This window comes from Rutidosis leptorrhynchoides, chromosome 10 (assembly GCF_046630445.1).
Source record: "Rutidosis leptorrhynchoides isolate AG116_Rl617_1_P2 chromosome 10, CSIRO_AGI_Rlap_v1, whole genome shotgun sequence".
Taxonomy (NCBI): domain Eukaryota; kingdom Viridiplantae; phylum Streptophyta; class Magnoliopsida; order Asterales; family Asteraceae; genus Rutidosis; species Rutidosis leptorrhynchoides.
This window is the reverse complement of record NC_092342.1, coordinates 50,346,814-50,371,858: the sequence shown is the minus strand read 5'-3', so window position 1 is coordinate 50,371,858 and position 25,045 is coordinate 50,346,814. Positions and strand designations below refer to the sequence as shown.

General features: G+C 33.1%; 3 protein-coding genes across 3 annotated transcripts; 1 reads left to right on the top strand and 2 right to left on the bottom strand.

Annotated features, from left to right (window-relative positions):
* Positions 1-13,047: 13,047 nt before the first annotated feature.
* Positions 13,048-14,007, bottom strand: LOC139870264 (protein FAR1-RELATED SEQUENCE 3-like). The gene has a single exon (XM_071858098.1). It carries the CDS (start codon positions 14,005-14,007, stop codon positions 13,048-13,050), a length of 960 nt encoding a protein of 319 aa, XP_071714199.1.
* Positions 14,008-14,010: 3 nt separating this feature from the next.
* On the bottom strand, positions 14,011-16,654 carry LOC139870263 (protein FAR1-RELATED SEQUENCE 5-like). The gene is made up of 5 exons (XM_071858097.1): positions 16,474-16,654; positions 15,668-15,843; positions 14,890-15,590; positions 14,520-14,778; positions 14,011-14,268 (listed from the first exon to the last, which is right to left on the bottom strand). Exons 1-5 carry the CDS (start codon positions 16,652-16,654, stop codon positions 14,011-14,013), a joined length of 1,575 nt encoding a protein of 524 aa, XP_071714198.1.
* Positions 16,655-18,238: 1,584 nt separating this feature from the next.
* LOC139872338 (amino acid transporter AVT1A-like) lies at positions 18,239-24,249 on the top strand. The gene is made up of 11 exons (XM_071860188.1): positions 18,239-18,769; positions 20,057-20,343; positions 20,511-20,725; positions 21,175-21,198; positions 21,283-21,463; positions 21,563-21,779; positions 22,047-22,182; positions 22,267-22,432; positions 22,610-22,653; positions 22,747-22,809; positions 23,458-24,249. Exons 1-11 carry the CDS (start codon positions 18,588-18,590, stop codon positions 23,548-23,550), a joined length of 1,608 nt encoding a protein of 535 aa, XP_071716289.1. The 5' UTR covers positions 18,239-18,587; the 3' UTR covers positions 23,551-24,249.
* Positions 24,250-25,045: the final 796 nt, after the last annotated feature.

Genomic DNA, 25,045 nt, shown 5'->3' with positions numbered 1-25,045 from the left:
TTGCGGGGAACCCAAATGCTATTTTACGCAACGGGTTAAGAAATTATTTTGACTCAGTATATCCGAATATAGGACTTCGTGATTTAGAAAAAGCGGCTAACATGCAACATAAAGAAGCATGTTATGCTTACGGGTTAGTAATGTTCGCTTCTCACCAAAGTGAGAACAAGAACATCGGGCTACAACTATTAAACAAAACATTCCCACAAGTGACGGAGTCGGTAATTGGGGTAAGAAATGAGGTTTTTAGATTGTTACGGGACTGTTGGACATTACATAACCCTCGTCCCTTTGACGACTTTACAACACGCTGTCTTATCAACGGCCATAACGGTTATGTTCCACAAGACCAAGGATGGGAAGTAATCCTAGTAAAACCAGAATGCATGACTTGTTTCTGGACGTATGAATTACGTGTCTTTATTGCCTTTGTTGAACAACTTGTGTACTAGCTAGAATTATCTTCACAACCATCTTGTATCAAATTTATTGTGTGCTATATGTAAAATAAGCGGTATTGTAAGTTTGTAAAATATTGTGTAAAAGTTTGAACGCGAAATATTATTATAATCAGTTTTTCATATAGAATTGTAGTAGTTGAATTGTATATTAGCTACTAAGTATGAACTTAACGGGTAGGTACTACCCGAATTTAAACTTATAAAACGCTAATATGAAGAAAAAGCTTTTATAAATGAGTTCATATTATGCTACGAAATACTATTAACTACTCTTAATATTCTGTATGATTAACTTGTTCCATTTGATTATTTTGAAGGAAATGGCACCGACTACTCGACACACCGTGAATATGAATGAATAGGAATTCCGTACTTTTCTAGCTTCAAACATAGCCGCAGTACAGGCTGCGCTACATACCAACAATAACCTTGGATCTAGCAGTACAGGAAATCGTGTAGGATGCACCTACAAAGAATTCACTGCCTGCAAACCTTTGGAATTTGATGGAACCGAAGGACCGATCGGATTGAAACGGTGGACCGAGAAGGTTGAATCGGTGTTTACCATAAGTAAGTGTACTGAAGAGGACAAAATAAAGTACGCTACGCATACCTTCACAGGTTCTGCGTTAACATGGTGGAATACCTATCTAGAGCAAGTGGGACAAGACGATGCGTACGCACTACCGTGGTCAGCATTCAAGCACTTGATGAACGAGAAGTACCGTCCCAGAACCGAGGTCAATAAGCTCAAGACAGAACTTAGAGGGTTACGAACCCAAGGATTTGATATTACCACGTACGAAAGACGATTCACAGAATTGTGCCTATTGTGTCCGGGAGCATTCGAAGATGAGGAAGAGAAGATCGACGCGTTTGTGAAAGGATTACCGGAAAGAATCCAAGAAGATATAAGTTCACACGAGCCCGCCTCCATACAACAGGCATGTAGAATGGCTCACAAACTAGTGAACCAGATTGAAGAAAGAATTAAAGAACAGACTGCTGAAGAGGCCAATGTGAAGCAAGTCAAAAGAAAGTGGGAGGAAAACGGTGATAAGAATCACCAATACAACAACAACAGCAATTACAGCAATAATCGCAACAATTATCCCAACAATCGCAACATCAATCGCAACTACAACAAACGGCCCAACAACAACAACAACAACAACAACAACAACAACAACAACAGCAACTACAACAATCATCCCAACAACAATAATAACCGCAACAACAACAACAATAATCAGAAGCAGCTATGCCAAAGGTGTGAAAAGTATCACTCGGGGTTCTGCACCAAATTTTGCAACAAGTGTAAAAGAAATGGTCATAGCGCGGCGAAGTGTGAGGTCTACGGACCAGGGGTTAATAGAACGAAAGGAACAAATGGTGTCGGAACGAGTAATGGCAGAGCAAGTAGTGTCGGAGAAAGTTATGCCAATGTAGTTTGTTATAAATGTGGAAAACCGGGCCACATTATTAGAAATTGCCCGAACCAGGAGAACACTAATGGACAAGGCCGCGGAAGAGTTTTCAATATTAATGCGGCAGAGGCACAGGAAGACCCGGAGCTTGTTACGGGTACGTTTCTTATTGACAATAAATCTGCTTACGTTTTATTTGATTCGGGTGCGGATAGAAGCTATATGAGTAGAGATTTTTGTGCTAAATTAAGTTGTCCATTGACGCCTTTGGATAGTAAATTTTTACTCGAATTAGCAAATGGTAAATTAATTTCAGCAGATAATATATGTCGGAATCAAGAAATTAAACTGGTTAGCGAAACATTTAAGATTGATTTGATACCAGTAGAGTTAGGGAGTTTTGATGTGATAATCGGTATGGACTGGTTGAAAGAAGTGAAAGCATAGATCGTTTGTTACAAAAATGCAATTCGCATTATACGAGAAAAAGGAAAACCCTTAATGGTGTACGGAGAAAAGGGCAACACGAAGCTACATATTATTAGTAATTTGAAGGCACAAAAACTAATAAGAAAAGGTTGCTATGCTGTTCTAGCACACGTCGAGAAAGTACAAACTGAAGAAAAGAGCATCAATGATGTTCCCATTGCAAAAGAATTTCCCGATGTATTTTCGAAAGAATTACCGGGATTACCCCCACAGCGATCCGTTGAATTTCAAATAGATCTTGTACCAGGAGCTGCACCAATAGCTCGTGCTCCTTACAGACTCGCACCCAGCGAGATGAAAGAACTGCAAAGCCAATTACAAGAACTTTTAGAGCGTGGTTTCATTCGACCAAGTACATCACCGTGGGGAGCTCCTGTTTTGTTTGTCAAGAAGAAAGATGGTACATTCAGGTTGTGTATCGACTACCGAGAGTTGAACAAACTTACCATCAAGAACCGCTACCCACTACCGAGAATTGACGACTTATTTGATCAACTACAAGGCTCGTCTGTTTATTCAAAGATTGACTTACGTTCCGGGTATCATCAAATGCGGGTGAAAGAAGATGATATTCCAAAGACTGCTTTCAGAACACGTTACGGTCATTACGAGTTTATAGTCATGCCGTTTGGTTTAACTAATGCACCAGCTGTGTTCATGGACCTTATGAACCGAGTGTGTGGACCATACCTTGACAAGTTTGTCATTGTTTTCATTGATGACATACTTATTTACTCAAAGAATGACCAAGAACACGGTGAACATTTGAGAAAGGTGTTAGAAGTATTGAGGAAGGAATAATTGTACGCTAAGTTTTCAAAGTGTGCATTTTGGTTGGAAGAAGTTCAATTCCTCGGTCACATAGTGAACAAAGAAGGTATTAAGGTGGATCCGGCAAAGATAGAAACTGTTGAAAAGTGGGAAACCCCAAAAACTCCGAAACACATACGCCAGTTTTTAGGACTAGCTGGTTACTATAGAAGGTTCATCCAAGACTTTTCCAGAATAGCAAAACCCTTGACTGCATTAACGCATAAAGGGAAGAAATTTGAATGGAATGATGAACAAGAGAAAGCGTTTCAGTTATTGAAGAAAAAGCTAACTACGGCACCTATATTGTCATTGCCTGAAGGGAATGATGATTTTGTGATTTATTGTGATGCATCAAAGCAAGGTCTCGGTTGTGTATTAATGCAACGAACGAAGGTGATTGCTTATGCGTCTAGACAATTGAAGATTCACGAAAAAAATTATACAACGCATGATTTGGAATTAGGCGCGGTTGTTTTTGCATTAAAGACTTGGAGGCACTACTTATATGGGGTCAAAAGTATTATATATACCGACCACAAAAGTCTTCAACACATATTTAATCAGAAACAACTGAATATGAGGCAGCGTAGGTGGATTGAATTATTGAATGATTACGACTTTGAGATTCGTTACCACCCGGGGAAGGCAAATGTGGTAGCCGATGCCTTGAGCAGGAAGGACAGAGAACCCATTCGAGTAAAATCTATGAATATAATGATTCATAATAACCTTACTACTCAAATAAAGGAGGCGCAACAAGGAGTTTTAAAAGAGGGAAATTTAAAGGATGAAATACCGAAAGGATCGGAGAAACATCTTAATATTCGGGAAGACGGAACCCGGTATAGGGCTGAAAGGATTTGGGTACCAAAATTTGGAGATATGAGAGAAATGGTACTTAGAGAAGCTCATAAAACCAGATACTCAATACATCCTGGAACGGGGAAGATGTACAAGGATCTCAGGAAATATTTTTGGTGGCCGGGTATGAAAGCTGATGTTGCTAAATACGTAGGAGAATGTTTGACGTGTTTTAAGGTCAAAGCTGAGCATCAGAAACCATCAGGTCTACTTCAACAACCCGAAATCCCGGAATGGAAATGGGAAAACATTACCATGGATTTCATCACTAAATTGCCAAGGACTGCAAGTGGTTTTGATACTATTTAGGTAATAGTTGATCGTCTCACCAAATCAGTACATTTCCTGCCAATAAGAGAAGATGACAAGATGGAGAAGTTAGCACGACTGTATTTGAAGGAAGTTGTCTCCAGACATGGAATACCAATCTCTATTATCTCTGATAGGGATGGCAGATTTATTTCAAGATTCTGGCAGACATTACAGCAAGCATTAGGAACTCGTCTAGACATGAGTACTGCCTATCATCCACAAACTGATGGGCAGAGTGAAAGGACGATACAAACGCTTGAAGACATGCTACGAGCATGTGTTATTGATTTCGGAAACAGTTGGGATCGACATCTACCATTAGCAGAATTTTCCTACAACAACAGCTACCATTCAAGCATTGAGATGGAGCCGTTTGAAGCACTTTATGGTAGAAAGTGCAGGTCTCCGATTTGTTGGAGTGAAGTGGGGGATAGACAGATTACGGGTCCAGAGATTATACAAGAAACTACCGAGAAGATCATCCAAATTCAACAACGGTTGAAAACCGCCCAAAGTCGACAAAAGAGCTATGCTGACATTAAAAGAAAAGATATAGAATTTGAAATTGGAGAGATGGTCATGCTTAAAGTTGCACCTTGGAAAGGCGTTGTTCGATTTGGTAAACGAGGGAAATTAAATCCAAGGTATATTGGACCATTCAAGATTATTGATCGTGTCGGACCAGTAGCTTACCGACTTGAGTTACCTCAACAACTCGCGGGTGTACATAACACTTTCCACGTCTCGAATTTGAAGAAATGTTTTGCTAAAGAAGATCTCACTATTCCGTTAGATGAAATCCAAATCAACGAAAAACTCCAATTCATCGAAGAACCCGTCGAAATAATGGATCGTGAGGTTAAAAGACTTAAGCAAAACAAGATACCAATTGTTAAGGTTCGATGGAATGCTCGTAGAGGACCCGAGTTCACCTGGGAGCATGAAGATCAGATGAAGAAGAAATACCCGCATCTATTTCCAGAAGATTCGTCAACACCTTCAACAGCTTAAAATTTCGGGACGAAATTTATTTAACGGGTAGGTACTGTAGTGACCCGAACTTTTCCATGTTTATATATATTAATTGAGATTGATATTTACATGATTAAATGTTTCCAACATGTTAAGCAATCAAACTTGTTAAGACTTGATTAATTGAAATATGTTTCATATAGACAATTGACCACCCAAGTTGACCGGCGATTCACGAACGTTAAAACTTGTAAAAACGACATGACGATATATATATATGGATATACATATGGTTAACATGAGATTATGATAAGTAAGTATCTCCATAAGTATATTAACAATGAGTTATATACATATAAACAAGACTACTAACTTAAGGATTTCTAAACGAGACATATATGTAACGATTATCGTTGTAACGACATTTAAATGTATATATATCATATTAAGATATATTAATATATCATAATATCATGATAATATAATAATTTAACATCTCATTAGATATAATAAACAATGGGTTAACAACATTAATTGAGATCGTTAACTTAAAGGTTTCAAAACAACACTTACATGTAACGACTAACGATGACTTAACGACTCAGTTAAAATGTATATACATGTAGTGTATTTAGATGTATTAAAATACTTTTGGAAGACTTCAAGACATATATCAAAACACTCATACTTAACGAAAATGGTTACAGTTACTTTTCCATTCTTTTCTTTCATCAAGAATTCTAGTCGTATTCTTACCCGTATTATACACAGCTTCAAAACGTACTTACTATGAGTATATACCAATAGGAACTAGCATGGGATTCCACTCTTGATTATGTCATGTATGACTAATCAATTTTAACTTCTACCATGAGCTAGTCAACTAACTAGAACTCCTTTTAACCCCACTCACCACTCACCAATTACCACTCATCATTCACTCCATTTCACTTCCAATTCTCTTTCTAATTCTCTCTCAACACACACACACACACTATTATGAACGTATTTTTCCAGTATTTAATCATCATCTTCATCAAAAATCACTTCAAGAATCACGCTATAATCATCATAGAAAGAACACCTCAAGAACACTTCAAAAATCCCTTCAAGTTTACTAATTTACTTCCAAGCTTTCTAATCCATTCCAAATAATCATCTAAGATCAAGAAACCTTTGTTATATACAGTAGGTTATCTTTCTTATTCAAGGTAATATTCATATTCAAACTTTGAATCAATTTCTATAACTATAAACTATCTTAATTCGAGTAAAAATCTTACTTGAACTTGTTTTTGTGTCATGATCCTACTTCAAGAAATTTCAAGCCATCCAAGATCCTTTGAAGCTAGATCATTTCTTGTCACTTCCAGTAGGTTTACCTACTAAACTTGAGGTAGTAATGATGTTCATAACATCATTCGATTCATATATATAAAACTATCTTATTCGAAGGTTTAAACTCGTAATCACTAGAACATAGTTTAGTTAATTCTAAACTTGTTCGCAAACAAAAGTTAATCCTTCTAAATTGACTTTTAAAATTAACTACACACATGTTCTATATCTATATGATATGCTAACTTAATTATTTAAAACCTGGAAACACGAAAAACACCGTAAAACCGGATTTACGCCGTCGTAGTAACACCGCGGGCTGTTTTGGGTTAGTTAATTAAAAACTATGATAAACTTTGATTTAAAAGTTGTTATTCTGAGAAAATGATTTTTATTATGAACATGAAACTATATCCAAAAATTATGGTTAAACTCAAAGTGGAAGTATGTTTTCTAAAATGGTCATCTAGACGTCGTTCTTTCGACTGAAATGACTACCTTTACAAAAACGACTTGTAACTTATCTTTCCGACTATAAACCTATACTTTTTCTGTTTAGATTCATAAAATAGAGTTCAATATGAAACCATAGCAATTTGATTCACTCAAAACGGATTTAAAATGAAGAAGTTATGGGTAAAACAAGATTGGATAATTTTTCTCATTTTAGCTACGTGAAAATTGGTAACAAATCTATTCCAACCATAACTTAATCAACTTGTATTGTATATTATGTAATCTTGAGATACCATAGACACGTATACAATGTTTCGACCTATCATGTCGACACATCTATATATATTTCGGAACAACCATAGACACTCTATATGTGAATGTTGGAGTTAGCTATACAGGGTTGAGGTTGATTCCAAAATATATATAGTTTGAGTTGTGATCAATACTGAGATACGTATACACTGGGTCGTGGATTGATTCAAGATAATATTTATTGATTTATTTCTGTACATCTAACTGTGGACAACTAGTTGTAGGTTACTAACGAGGACAGCTGACTTAATAAACTTAAAACATCAAAATATATTAAAAGTGTTGTAAATATATTTAAAACATACTTTGATATATATGTATATATTGTTATAGGTTCGTGAATCAACCAGTGGCCAAGTCTTACTTCCCGACGAAGTAAAAATCTGTGAAAGTGAGTTATAGTCCCACTTTTAAAATCTAATATTTTTGGGATGAGAATACATGCAGGTTTTATAAATGATTTACAAAATAGACACAAGTACGTGAAACTACATTCTATGGTTGAATTATCGAAATCGAATATGCCCCTTTTTATTAAGTCTGGTAATCTAAGAATTAGGGAACAGACACCCTAATTGACGCGAATCCTAAAGATAGATCTATTGGGCCTAACAAACCCCATCCAAAGTACCGGATGCTTTAGTACTTCGAAATTTATATCATATCCGAAGGGTGTCCCGGAATGATGGGGATATTCTTATATATATGCATCTTGTTAATGTCGGTTACCAGGTGTTCACCATATGAATGATTTTTATCTCTATGTATGGGATGTGTATTGAAATATGAAATCTTGTGGTCTATTGTTACGATTTGATACATATAGGTTAAACCTATAACTCACCAACATTTTTGTTGACGTTTAAAGCATGTTTATTCTCAGGTGAATACTAAGAGCTTCCGCTGTTGCATACTAAAATAAGGACAAGATTTGGAGTCCATGTTTGTATGATATTGTGTAAAAACTGCATTCAAGAAACTGATTTCGATGTAACATATTTGTATTGTAAACCATTATGTAATGGTCGTGTGTAAACAGGATATTTTAGATTATCATTATTTGATAATCTACGTAAAGCTTTTAAACCTTTATTTATGAAATAAAGGTTATGGTTTGTTTTAAAAATGAATGCAGTCTTTGAAAAACGTCTCATATAGAGGTCAAAACCTCGCAACGAAATCAATTAATATGGAACGTTTTTAATCAATAAGAACGGGACATTTCAATATTCTTATATGCATCTTGTTAATGTCGGTTACCAGGTGTTCAATCCATATGAATGATTTTTATCTCTATGCATGGGACGTATATTTATGAGAATTGGAAATATGAAATCTTGTGGTCTATTAAAATAATAGAAATGATTGTTTATGATAAACTAATGAACTCACCAACCTTTTGGTTGACACTTTAAAGCATGTTTATTCTCAGGTATGAAAGAAATCTTCCGCTGTGCATTTGCTCATTTTAAAGATATTACTTGGAGTCATTCATGACATATTTCAAAAGACGTTGCATTCGAGTCGTTGAGTTCATCAAGATTATTATTAGGTCAATTATAGTTGAATATATTATGAAATGGTATGCATGCCGTTAACTTTCGATGTAAAGAAAGTTTGTCTATTATGAAATGGTATGCATGCCGTTAACTTTTGATGTAAAGAAAGTTTGTCTTTTAAAAACGAATGCAATATTTATAAAATGTATCATATAGAGGTCAAGAACCTCGCGATGTAACCAAATGTAATGTATTCGTCCTTATGGATTAGGACGGGTCATTAGAATAATGATAACAAACCACCCTATAATCATCATCACCCCATAAAAATCATCACCCCTGCAACATATAATATTATCAGAAACACAAGTTTGACCTGAAAAAGTCAAATTCCTCAATCTGTAACCTTCTAAGTGCAGCAGCAGGAACCCTAAACCACCAATCATCATACCACAAACCAAGATAACCCACCCAGTGATGAACTAACACTGACCTGTGTTCCTAGACTTTGTAACCCTAAATACTGAAGGGTATGCATGAAAATAGTACTTATAAGTTGTTTCAAAAATAATACAAACTAAAAAGACACATAGAATTGACACAAACAAACGTAGCATAACATTCCATAATTTTATATTCGAAAATTTTTTTATATTCGAACAATTTTTTTATATTCGAACAATTTTTCAAATTCTAACAATTTTTTACATACGAACATTTTTTAAAATCCTACAACTTCTACAATAACTATCATGATGGGATAAAGTCTAACAATATTTTATATTCGAACAAATTTTTATATTCGAACAATTTTTTATATTCGAACAATTTTTCAAATTCTAACAATTTTTTACATACGAACATTTTTTTAGATCCTACAACTTCTACAATAAACTGTTCTTCTACATTAAAATCCGTTGTATGATGTACTTATTAGTATACTCTATTACTCTATTTTGGTTATGGTATATGTATCTATATGCTATTATATGAAATTATGTTTTTCGTTGTACCTACTGTCATACAGAAATTATCATGTTCTACATTCGTTTTCTACAATTTTATATGTAGAACATGTTGTTCTCAATGTTCTACACAACCCATTCTTCAATTTAAAATAGATGCAAAATCTACATTTATATGTTCTACATAAAAATGAGTGTTCTACATCAATTTTATATGTAGAACATGTTGTTTTACATCAATTTTCAATAAAAAAAGTTTATGGATTATATTTAGGGTTTTAAGGTGTTTTGTGTTTAGAGTTAGGGTTAAGAATGATTTTTTTAACACGAACGATTTTTGTGGTGTTCAACGGTATCCAACTATACAAGGACTAACTATGTCAGTCTGCCAAACTATATTAACTAACAAAGGATTGAAAATGCAAAAAACTTGAATATGCCTCCTAGAATCAGCAATGCAAAACTTTTGAACCTGTAGCATATTTACACTGTAAGTCCCTGCAGTACAAAAAAAGCATAAAAATCCCCATTTGCAACTGTAAACATGAAATACCATTTAAACAAATACCAAATCCTTAACACCTCAACCATAAATCCATCACAAAAACATATCAATCTCCATAAAAATATCAAAAACCTATCCTGTTTCTGCACTATCATAATACCATAACACAAAAAATAATGAAATGCACCAAACCATACTTTGGTTGAGATAAAACCGGAGTAAGCATAATAAAATGGGCTACAAGCTTTACAATACAACATATACACTTAATCATCAAGGAGCACTTAAAATCTTAATAATCATTTAGAAGCACCATAAATTCTTTAACATTGAACAAAAGTCCAACCTGGTCAACATTTATAGATTTAATGATCCTTTGACCAAACTGCAATATGCATATCATCACATATCAAAAAACAAACTTAGTACACCATTCAAACAACCAACCTGGTCAACCATCACTCTAAACCCTAAAAAATACCACAACTGTTTCAAGCTTAAAACCCTACACTACTTATAATGATAACAAACCACCCTATAATCATCATCACCCCATAAAAATCATCACCCCTGCAACATATAATATTATCAGAAACACAAGTTTGACCTGAGAAAGTCAAACTCCTCAATCTGTAACCTTCTAAGTGCAGCAGCAGGAACCCTAAACCACCAATCATCATACCACAAACCAAGATGACCCCACCCAATGATGAACTAACACTGACCTCTGATCCTAGACTCTGTAACCCTAAATACTGAAGGGTATGCATGACAATAGTACTTATAAGTTGTTTAAAAAATAATACAAACTTAAAAGACACATAGAATTGACACAAACAAACTCAGCATAACATTCCATAATTTTATATTCGAACAATTTTTTATATTCGAACAATTTTTTTATATTCGAACAATTTTTCAAATTCTAACAATTTTTTACGTACGAACTTTTTTTAAAATCCTACAACTTCTACAATAACTATCATGAAGGGATAAATTCTAACAATATTTTATATTCGAACAAATTTTTATATTCGAACAATTTTTTATATTCGAACAATTTTTCAAATTCTAACAATTTTTTACATACGAACATTTTTTTAGATCCTACAACTTCTACAATAAACTGTTCTTCTACATTAAAATTCGTTGTATGATGTACTTATTAGTATACTCTATTACTCTATTTTGGTTATGGTATATGTATCTATATGCTATTATATGAAATGATGTTTTTTGTTGTACCTACTGTCATACTTAATTCTATTTAAAATAACAATTATGTACAAGAGTTGCATGATTACAAATGATTACAACATACAGAAAATATCATGTTCTACATTCGTTTTCTACAATTTTATATGTAGAACATGCTGTTCTCAATGTTCTACACAACCCATTCTTCAATTTAAAATAGATGCAAAATCTACATTTATATGTTCTACATAACAATGAGTGTTGTACATCAATTTTATATGTAGAACATGCTGTTTTACATCAATTTTCAATAATAAAAAAAGTTTATGGATTATATTTATGGTTTTAAGGTTTAGATTTAAGGTGTTTTGTGTTTAGAGTTAGGGTTAAAAATGATTTTTTTTAACACGAACGATTTTTGTGGTGTTCAACGGTATCCAACTATACAAGGACTAACTATGTCAGTCTGTCAAACTATATTAACTAACAAAGGATTAAAAATGCAAAAAAACTTGAATATGCCTCCTAGGATCAGCAATGCAAAACTTTTGAACCTGTAGCATATTTATACTGTAAGTCCCTGCATTACAAACATGAAATACAATTTAAACAAATACCAAATCCTTAACACCTCAACCATAATTCCATCACAAAAACATATCAATCTCCATAAAAATATCAAAAACCTATCCTGCTGCTGCATTATGTATTCGAACAATTTTTTATATTCGAACACTTGTTTATATTCGAACAATTTTTTAAAATTCTACAACTGCTACAAAAATGTAGAATATACTTGTGGATCAAAATAAATGTAGAAACTAATAAATTTTTCGAGTTTAAGTTCTACAAATTTATAATCATTCAACATTATACAAATAATAACACTAACCTATATCTATTTTGATAGATTTGACCGACTCATGACGGATTATTACTGAATTTTCGATTATTGACCAGCGTAGACCAAACTTTTCATGGATTTGACCTAACTTTTGACCATTGACCTGTTTATTAAAGAGAGACGGGAATTATACAAAAAAGGAACACTATCCTACGTCTATTTTGAAAAGATTTGACTAACTTATGACGGATTATTACTGAATTTTAAATTATTTACCGGCATTGACCGAACTTTTAATGGATTTAACCTTACTTTTGATCATTGACCTGTTTACTAAAGAGACAGGAAATGGTCACAAACAGACATCGTTTACAAAACAGAATCAATACATAATGCAAAAAAATTAGAACTTTCAAAACAAAAAAGAAGTATATTAGTTATTTCTTTTTTACAATTTCTGTTCTGTACAAATTTATAATGATAAAAATTAGTTTTTTCTACATTTATCAATCGAAAAAAAAATTAAAAAAAATATACTGTATATTACATTTATTCATCTATGTGCATTCATCTCTTGCTCCATTCTCTCCCGGTCTTTAATTTTTTTCCAAAATCTTCTGCTTCCTAACTTTACAACCTCTACTGTTATGCCCAATTTCGTTACAGTAACTGCAAGTTCTGTGATTGACAGCTTGTTGTTTGATAGCTTCTTCTCGAACATTTGTAATTCTTTTGCCACAACCTTTACTTCTCAAATTATTAGGGCAATAAACTGACACTTTATCAGGTTTTGGTATACCAACCAAACCCTCAATAAATTCATCTTTACTCAATGTATGATCATTTCCCATTTCCTCTACAGCTTTATCTTTCAACCCTCTAATTGTATCTTTAAGTGAACTCAATTTTTCAGGATCATCCTTATATAGCCCTATCGCATGATCAACCATTTTATAATTCTCCTTCATTTGGATACCAAACTCTTCGGAAGATCCAACTTGATTAGAATCAAAATATGTGTTTGGATCTTTTAAAGTAATAACATCAATACACCATCTTTTCATAACATACTTGTTTGGGATTACTTTAACATTTGTCATCCTCAGCACATACAAAATATGTCGACAAAAGTAACCTATTCTTTCAAATAATCTACAATCACATGTTACTTCTTTTGATTTTTCTGAATACTTTACCACACTAATTGCTGGAATGTATTCATCAAAAGCCCGAGGATTACCAGCTTTATCAAGATTATTTGCTAACCCATTATTTGTAACACTTCTATCCATTACAGTATACTCTGTAAAACTATTTTTATGATCAACTTGATAATTCATACAATATCTTGATGCAGCTTTGATTTGACCCTGTACTTCACCAAAAAAAATTCTAGTATACAATTGCACAGCATGTTGTTCAATCTCATAATCAGTAACAACTTTAGGGATAGTGTATCGTGAATCGTGATCGTTTTTAGACTGAACTTGTCGTTGAATCTGCATAGCAGTTTCGAAAAAACTGATAAACTCAACTAAGGTTGAACTATTGCTCATCAATTATTGAAACATGTGGTTTTCACTCTCAGAACGGGAAGAAGTGCGCATTAACCCTGACATATCCCAATATCTAAAATAGGCTGGTATCCATTTTCTCCTAAGATTAAACATTTCATTTAACCAGTTGTTATCTTCTAATTTATAACGAGCCACAATTGAGAACCATCTTTTATCAAACTCATCAGGGTCTAACTTGTCAGTCCAGACAATTTGAGAAATAGAATCTTTAAACCCCACATTTGAAACAGCAGGACCAATCTGATATATACAAAAAAATTATCTAAACATTACTAAATTATACAAAAAAAAAAAGACTAAAAGTTCTCTTGCATTCAAAATTAATAAAGATGGTAAAAAATTAATAATTATATATCAGATGCATTAACTTGCATCTGATAAAAATATTCTATGAATTCACACTCAAAAATATGCATTAACTAAAATTTGTAAATCATGAGTTTAATATGATATGTTTATATGCATTAATTAGAAAAATAAAATAATGTTACCTTGTTTGTAATTTTCTCAGTTACATGCCACATACAAAGTCTGTGTCTTGCTTTCTTGAAAACAGCTTCAATAGCAACTATCATGGAGGGATCTTGATCGGTCAATACTATTTGCGGTTCTTCGGGGAATGCTTTTTTAAAAGCTTCACATAACCACTTATACGAATCCGCATCTTCTTTTGCTAATAACGCAGCACCAAAAGTAACACACTTCTTATGGTTATCAATACCAGTAAATGATATGAACTTCATATCATATCTGCAACAAACAAACAACAAAAATATAACAATTACATTTATTTTAGTAATGTATATAATAAGTGAAAAAATAAAAGAACAATATAATGATAAAAAAGTATAAAAACAGTACTTGTTCGTTCGAAAGGTTGAATAAAATGAAAGTACATCTCCAAAAACTTTGTAATTTTCTTTTGAAGCTTGATCACCCCAAAATGCTCCAGCTAACTCCCACTTATCATTATTGAACACCGTAAAATATTCAAATGAAAAGTTGTTTAAACTCTTTTTCTTATTTTCTAACAGTTGAACAAACATTTCACCATCTCCCTCTCCTATATACTTAATAACATCTCTTTTCCAATTCTTACAATCGACCTTCGAACATCCAACATCTTCATCACCACCTTTCACTTTTCCCAAAATTCGATAACCTCTACAAGGACCAATCCCAGCTTGATTCATCTTGAATAAAAATGATTTTTGAGAATTATTTAATCGTCTTTGAGATTTTAAATGTTTTATGCGATGAGGATGAACCAATATATGGTTATGAGCTTTCACAAACTTTTGAATGACAAATTTATTGTATTTATTGAACACAATACCAATAGAAGCAAGACATCCTGTCCTCTGTGATGGCCTATTTCTTTTCTTCTTCTTTATGTTATTTTCTACTCGAATAGGCAGCGTCTGTTTAACTCTATAACCTACATTATCATCAACAGACGTTAATGTATTAACTTCCCCAAAACAATCCGCATTCATATCAAAAATATCATCAGTAGCTGAAACATCCTCAGGTTTATGCAAAATCTCTTGATTAGATCCTTGCTACATAGAAAATACTTATATCTGACTAGACTATTACCCAAATCATCAAACCCTCTCTTTGATGAAGACTTCCTTACCTCAGAACCACCATTAACTGCATACTCCTTGTAGAAATTATATGCTAAATCTATTGAATCAAAAACCATTCCGATAGCTGGTAAAAGAGATTTGTCAACATTAGGTGTCCACGATTTTATACCAGAAGACGATATTTCCTCAGAACCAACACAGAAACTTTTGGGTACATAAACACCTGTGAAAAAGTATTAAAAAAACATAAATAAACATCATAGATGTAGAACACAGATTTTATACCTCTAAAAAGTACAAAACACACATGTAGAACACAGATTTTATACCACAAAAATTGTAAAGCATAACAATGACTTAGAACAGATACATGTAAATCTATATGCCTAAATGACTTAGAAGATACACATGTACATCAGAGATGTAGAACACAGATTTAATACCTCTAAAAAGTACAAAACAAACATGTAGAACACAGATTTTATACCACAAATTGTAAAGAATAACAATGACTTAGAACAGATACATGTAAATCTATATGCCTAAATGACTTAGAACAGACACATGTACATCAGAGATGTAGAACACATATGTAGAAGACGAAAAAATGAATTTAGAACAAACACATGTACATCAGATATGTAGAACACATATACAATAAATGTAGAAAACACTAAATACATCATGTAGAACACTAATGTATAAAAAAAAAACAGTAAATAAAGATGCATACATAACTAGGATGCATAGATGCATCATCTTGCATCTAGTTATGAAAAAAGATATTGCTTCTAACAGTAGAAATTTCTCAAATAAATAAAGAATGATTTTTAATTAAAACATGTAAACGTACATTCTCCGTCAGTATCATGATGTTCGAAGATCTCGATATGATCAAATTCATCACTGACGTCAAAAAAATGAGATTGTTCATCATCATCGTCGTCGTTAACAACAGAATCATCATTGACATGAAACTGATCATTACGATGAATCATGTCATCAACTTGAACATTTTTATCACCGATCGACATTGTTTTCCTATCAAATTTTTTTAAAAAAAATTGAGATCATAGAACTTGAATCATGTAATCAAATGACCTAAAATACGATAAAGAATGTAAAAACGAAAATCAATTTGAACGATAGAACCCTAATATTGAATCGTAAAGAATGAATTCGTAGAATTGGGGGAAAAAATAGAACCCTAATTTTGTATTTAACGATTTAAACATCAAAGTATATATAGGTTAGACATGTGTAAAATGACGAAATTACCCTTTACAGTTAAATTAGGGAAAAACCAAAATTGTTCGAATCAAACAATTTTTGTTCGTCCGTGAGGTTTTTTTGTTCGGCCGCGTGAGTTCTCAGAGTTCTTAAATACAAAAAGTTCTCATTTGATCCCTCTACTATATATATATATATATATATATATATATATATATATATATATATATATATATATATATATATATATATATATATATATATATAGTGGTAGGATCAAGAGGGAAGTAACCATTCGGGGGGAAGCGGGGGGAAGCAAAAACTTTTTTTTTTTCGTTTTATGAAAAAACTTTGTTCACGAACATTATAGATGAGATGAAAATATGAACATTTAGTAGAGACACTTTGTGATAAATGTTTTTATTTTGGCGGGAAAACGCTCGAAGAAGTAATATATAACAATTATCGTGTTTTTCGAGCGTATTTTGAGGTTTTAGCTATTGGGGTTTAGATATTAGGGTTTATAGGGTTTAGATATTATGGTTTAGAAATTTAGGGTTTAGGGTTTAGATTTAGGATTTAGATTGAGTTTTTAACACGAACGGTTTAGAGTTTAGGGTTTAGGGTTTAGGGTTTAGGGTTTGGTGTTTTGGGTTTATGGAATAAACCCAAAACCCTAAACCCTAAATCGGGCTAAATTTTACTTCACAAAACATGGAAAAAAAACGTTCATATTCTTCACGAACAATATTATCTTGAATATTATTTTTGTCGATCGTTTTCCCGCCTAAATAATAACATTCATCACGAAGTGTCTCTTCTAAATGTTCATATTTTCGTGTGATCTTGATGCCGGAAAAAAAATTCAAAAAAAATGAAAAAAAAAAAATTTTGCTTCCCCCCGATTGGTTACTTCCCCATTGATCCTGCCCCTATATATATATATATATATATATATATATATATATATATATATATATATATATATATATATATATATATATATATATATATATATATATATATATATATATATGCATGAACTCGATAATTATATGCATTTTGTGCCTATAATACAAATATTTAATAGGATAACATTATGATTAATCAATTTAATGATGGAATTACAAAGGGTTAGGATACTATCTAAAAAAACTTTTGGAACAACCAATATTTTTATTTTCTCAAAGCGTTATCAGATATCATGTGACCAAAGATAAAATTTTAAATGATACAACCCATCAACAAAATATATTAAATGATAGCAACCAATTAAATCAAACCAAATCAATTACTCAATTGTCAACTATTAGTTTTTATTTATAACATCACCCTAATTTGTCGGCCCAAATCACAAAAATGGCAAATAAACTAACGTGAAGACAAGTACACGTTACCCTGTATAAACTTAATCAAAATCAGTCATTGTCCACATGTTCACTGTTGATTCGTCACTCCAATATTCAGACAACTGTGTGTCGATTCATCTTCTCTCTCCTCCCTATTTTATCGCAACTAATATCATGCTTCCGTACGATGATGCCAGACACGTCTCATGGTCGAGTAGATGCATATTAGGACGCATCAAGATCCTGACACATGTTTTATTTTAGATAAAGATTGATCTGGGGTATATATAGATCAATAAAGATTGAAACTTTTTGTGATTTTTGATCTGGGTTTCACGTAAATTAAACTGGGTTTGTAATAGTTTTTAGTTTTGATTGCAAAAGACTAATGGCGGATAAAGTGAAGGAAGATGATTATTACTTGATTGAAGATGAAGATGATGATGACGAGAAGAATGATATTGAAGCGAATGATAGTGATGATGATGGTGATGATAATGATGATGTTTCGAGTCGTAGATCGTCGTTTTCTCAAGTTTCGTCAGGTGGTCAATGGCCTCAGAGTTACAAGTTAGTTTCAGTTTCTTCTTTTTATCTTGTTTGCTTAAATATTGGTTTTCTTTAGTTCAAATTTTGATCTTGAACTATTATGGATAACAAAGTACATGAACACATGTTGTTTAGCTAGATTTATGCGTCAACAAGAAGTACCACTAGCTATACATAGTTATATACGTAGTAGATGTTGAATGAGAACCTAGCTTACAAGTTACAAAAATTACAACAATATAGATCTATGTAGTCATTTCAAGAGTACTTTGATACATAATTGGAATGGAATTTGATTGTGATGTGATGATAAAACTTTTTACGATGAATAAGGTTGATATGAAAGAATTACTGTAATACTTTTTAGTTGCCTTTTGAACTTGGGAGTCACTCAATGCTGACCCACCACTGTTCTAATCTAATCAATATATTTCAAGTGATAATAACCAAAACACCTTTTTGAAAAAATGTATTATAACAATTCGCCCGAAAGAAAAACTCTGTAAAAATGACCTCGCAACTCGCAATAAAAAAGTTCGCGATACGCGATTGGCTCTTGCGAATTATGAGTATCATGATTTCTAGGTCATGACCGAGAAATTGAGTCGTGACCTTAAAATTTTCGGTCATGACTGAATATTTCAGTCACGCTAAGAGTCACGTTAATTGCAAATCGCAAGGACCACGCCTTGCGATTTGCGAGTTGAACCTTATTCGGTTATTCGGATATGATTTCGAGATAAGATCACCCCAGATTTTATAGATTCTTTTGTATAACCTTTCGAAAATCGAAAGATAGTTCTTATGATTTGCGATTAACAAGAAATCTTGGCGTGAACGAAACATTGTCGGTCATGACCAAGAAATATGTGGTCATGGCCAACAATTCTCGATCGTGACCGAGAACTCTTGAAACTCGCAATTCGCAAGTCATTCGTAAATCACCAGTCTTCTCTTGCAAATTGCAAGGGCATTTTTGCAGATTGTATTTTTCCGGGCGAATCGTTATATAGTACATTTTAGAAAATGGCCCTTTGGTTAATATCTTATTTTTAATTACTTCATGTGCATCCAATTTCCAAATGCCCTTATCTACATAGCCAACTTGGCTTCATGTTGGTGGCTTGGTTAATCTTTATTATAGACTTGGTTGTAATCTTAATTCTTAATACTATTACATTTTGTAGTTGAGTTGTAGTGAGTAGCTTCAAGAGGTGAGTACTTGAGTTATATACTAAAGGATTGATCAAGTTATCCGTACGATCACTTCATGTAACTTTTAACGTGTTTTCATCATGATTTTATCAGGCAGACACTTGATTCATACTCGATATCAGCAACGCCAAGTTTGGGATTCCTTAGACGCCCATCTGGTTCCATATACTCAATGTACGAACCTGGGATCGATAGTAACTATGATGATAATATAAAGTCCAAGTTGTTAACAGAATGTTCAAAGATCTATAGCAAACAAGATTTAGATAGAATTTCAAGAAAAATATCGACATGGTCAGGGAAAGGTTCTTTACCTGATCAACTCATTGATGAACTTCCCATTACCTTCGGATGCAATGTCACTCAAACCGTTTTCAACTGTAAGAAACTCAACATTTTTACATGTTCAATAGCTATATTCATACTATACCTGGCAAACGGGTCAGGTTGGGTCGGTTTGAGTAACTGGTCAAAACGGGTCTCAATTGCCAGGTATAATTCATACTACATATCTTAACTAATCTTCATTCGTATGTTGGATTTCTAGCGGTAAATGTGATGGTTGGAGTTGGAATTTTGTCTATGCCAAGTACGATTGCGCAAGCTGGTTGGGCGGGTATTGGTTTACTACTCGTGTTTGCAGCAATGTGTTGCTATACGGCTTATCTCATGAAAATATGCTTTGAGAGCAACGAAAGTATCCAATCGTATCCTGATATTGGTGAAGCTGCATTTGGGAAATACGGGCGTCTTATCATCGCAGTAAGTCTAATACTACATTTTATTTCATTTGTGATAAATTCACTACAAGGCTTTCTTTTTAAGTTGTGGTTTACTACTCTAGGATATGTTGACTTTTTAAGTCTTTCTTTTTCATCTGACTTTAAATACTTTTGTTTGTGTTATATAATATTTGATAAAAATTTTACCAATGAAAACACGTTTAAAACCTAGTCCATTTACATAAATTTCATCAAATATCGTATGCAACAAACAAAAATTTTTGAAGTCAAAGTCGTGAAACAAAGACTTTAAAAAGTCAAATGAACAGTTATTTTGAGACGGACTAAACAATATTCAAGGTCAACTCATCTTTAATATATGTTGTTTGAAGTTGTAATAATCAGATTATTACTAGATCGTTAAAATGTTTTTGATCATATAAGATAACCATTTCGTATGATAGTAACTGACTTTCTGTTTTATTGCAGATCATTTTGTACACATCGCTGTACGTAAGTAAACTACATTTTGTCTATATTCCTAATGTCTTTCGAAGAATATGGGTGACAGCGTTTATGTTTGTGATCTAAATTTAGGCCTATTGTGTGGAGTTTATTATTTTGGAAGGAGACAACATCACTAGTTTGTTTCCTGGTGCATCGATGCGTTTACATGTCCTGAACATGGACTCTGTTCACTTGTTTGCAATTGTTGCGGCTGTTGTTATGGGACTCACCCTTTTAGTGAAAAACGCCCGAGTGATTTCATACTTTTCAGGTACATTTGTTACAAGTCACACCATTATAATTTTCTAAATTTACCTTCTAATTTATAAAATTTAAATATTTAGAAATGTTTTTTTTTTTTTTTTTGCAGCTACTGGTGTTGTGGCTTCTGTTATGGTGATCCTCTGTGTGTTTTGGCTTGGGACAGTTAACGTTGGCTTTAACGAAAGTGGCCCACCGATTAAGTTGGGTGGTATTGCTTTCGCGAGTGGTATATATGGATTTTGCTTTTCAGGACATTGTGTTTTCCCTAATATTTACCAGTCAATGGCTGACAGATCAAAGTTTACCAAGGCAATGATAATTTGGTGAGTCACTTTGACTATCTAAGTCAAAGTTATAAAGTTTAAGATTAGTGATCAGACCGGTCTCTGATCCAATTTGAAACTGATATTTACTGTTAAACTAGCTACTTTCAATTCTTATTACTTCGTATGACATTGATGAGAGATTATAGATTTGCAATGAACCCCACTTTTGTTATTCCTTTACAAGTAGAAGGTTTGACTTTAAAAGTCAAACTGATAAACAATGAGCACACTTCATGATCAAATTGTTCCTTGATGCTTGTGCAGTTTTGTGTTGTGTGTTTCGATGTATGGGGTTGTTGCGATTATGGGGTTTCTCATGTTTGGCGAACAATCATTGTCCATGATAACATTAAACATGCCTTCGGATGCGGTTGCTTCAAAACTTGCTTTGTTGACAGTTGTAAGTCTTCATCTCTTGGTTATTTTGTGCTTTTATTTTAAACCTTAAACCTTCAAAACTTGATATATTTTTACATATTTGCAGATCATCAATCCATTCACCAAATATGCGTTACTAATGAACCCATTGGCTAGTGCTATTGAAGAGCTTTTGCCTGTTAAAGTTGCAAGCAGTATTATTTGTTACATTACTTTGCGAATAGCATTAGTCGCATCCTCAATATGTGTTGCATTTGCTCTTCCGTTCTTTGGTAAGCATAACTGAACTACAGTGGTTATTTACACATTTTTAATGCGAATGATTTATAAGTGTAGGATATCATTAGTATTTTGCTGTGTTGCATGAGACTTAATTCTGTTCCTAGTAAACAGCTTTTACTTCTTTCTGTTAATTAGTTTGGATTATTATTTGTCTTTGTTAATCGCAGATCTTGTGATGGCTTTGGTGGGTTCGGTCCTTTGTATATTAGTGGTAAGCTTTCGGCTTTTGAGTTCTAGTATCACATTCTAAATTCATAATCTTTCAATTGTATCAGCTAAGTTCTAACACATTTGTGTGTTGTAGTCCCTCATCTTGCCAACTCTATGCTTTTTACGAATTAATGGGAGTAAAGCCACAACTAAGCAGGTACGTATGTTGCAATTTAGATTTTTGTAACATCTTCATCATAGTAAATTTATACATCTACTTAGACATATATTTAAGATTGAACAAATAGTTGCCAGGCATATAATGTTTACCATTTCATTGAAAATATATAAATGAGTACATTTTACGTCTTTCTTACACCATTCGTCATTATTTTTCGAAAATTACAGCGATAGTTCTTCTAATTTTGATGAAATTACACCAATCGTCCTTATCTTTTGAAAATTACACCGACTGTCCACGATTTACCTATAAATGTACGTTGATGGTCCCTCTCCTATTAATGCACATTTTGTGTAAGTCGTGGATTATCAACCTAAACTTTTATATAAGTCATGGACGATCGGTGTAATTTTTGAAAGAGAAGAACGATTGGTGTAATTTTATTAAAACCGCATAGAATTTTCAGCTATAATATTCAAAAGATAAGGAGCTCTTTCGTTGAGAGCGCAATGATGTAATTTCATGCAAACTACAAGGACTCTGTATTTTACTTTTTATAAATTTATAATGATACCCTCTTGGTTCCAAGAGAAGATATGTAAATTTCCTTTCCAGCTCAATTCTAATGTTTTATGAAGTTTAGTGTTATCCATATGACGATGGTGTTCATTATGATTTATGCAGATTAGTTTGAGTGTTGGCATTATGGTGCTGGGCATCATTTGCATGTTCGTGGGGACGTACTCATCTTTGGCTGATATCGCGAATGAACTTTGAAAAAATGAACTACGTACAACATTTGATCATGAGGTCCCTTTGTTGTAATACTTGCATACTTCGGATAAATAAACGTCACAGAGTCTTCGATTCTAGCATGGAAAACTCCGATTTACAATTTTTGTCACGTTTGACTTGAGCTCCATTTGAACGATTTTCCATATTGTTTGATATGTATCATCATGTATTCTAAACCTCACTGGTACAACACTTATAGCATACTCATTTTATGTTTCATATTCTTTGGCATTGCCAAATGTGAAATAACAACTTATAGCATATTCATTATATGTTAAAGAAAAAAGAAAGTGTTTTTGTTTAAGCTTATTAGAAATAGATTTGATGGTTTGACAAATAAATGGCTGGGTTCAGTAGCTACATGAAGTTCTCCTAATGATCTCGTACTGCTGTTGAAAAAAAAAGTAGCTACATGAAGTTAAAATGCATAGCTAACTTTCAAAATTGGTATATTATTTAACAAAATCCTCAACACCAAAGTATTTATCGATGCTCAAATACAGAGGATATTGATTTCAGAAAAAGGTTAGGGCAGATATGGAAGTAGATCATCTTCCCGAATGGAGAATTCATCTTTTAAGTGGTATCAACGGTATACACTCGATAGACTAATGGAGGACGATGTGGATATAGACGATGATGATTGTGTATCCTCATGCTCGTGCTGTTGCTCTTGCTCATATTCGGATTTGTAGGATCGTATAAACAGGATTAAACGACCTAATCTACTATATCGAGTGCGGAAAATCTCGATATAGGGTTTTATACTCAAAACACACAAATATACTTTGATCTTTAGATATAGAACGACTTTAGGGTGTTAAAGATCGACCTAGATGAATGCTAGATGACCAGAGAATCGGTTTAGACGTTTTAGTGCGGCTAGGATCGTTAACCTAATCATGAAACCGAAGTTCTATATATATATATATATATATATATATATATATATATATATATATATATATATATATATATATATATATATATATATATATATATATATATATATATATATATATATATATATATATACACACAGCGTGTGCAACCGTACGGTTGCACCCCTGCAACTGTCCGGTTGCACTGTGTATCCGTACGGATGTATATTGCATCCGTACAGTTGCATTCCAGAGGTGAAGATAAAACGTTTACGCATTCCAACTTGATTGCAATGAACCTGGGGACTATAATGCACCAACAAACTCCCCTTAGGACTCAGTTCATTGACCAGATCAATAAAAAGCTTCATCTGCAAAACAAACCAACCAAACTGCAATCTAGCATGCATAACAGTACATAGATAAACGTTTTAAGTTATTACAACCAAATCGAATAAGAGAATTTAACGTTCAAGTTCAAAGTTCATAGGTTCAAAAGTTCAAGACACCAAGGACCGATCATCAGGCAGCGTACACAGTTTCTGCCTCCACCTCCTCAACATCAGATGGAAACACCAACTCGTCATCATCTGCAA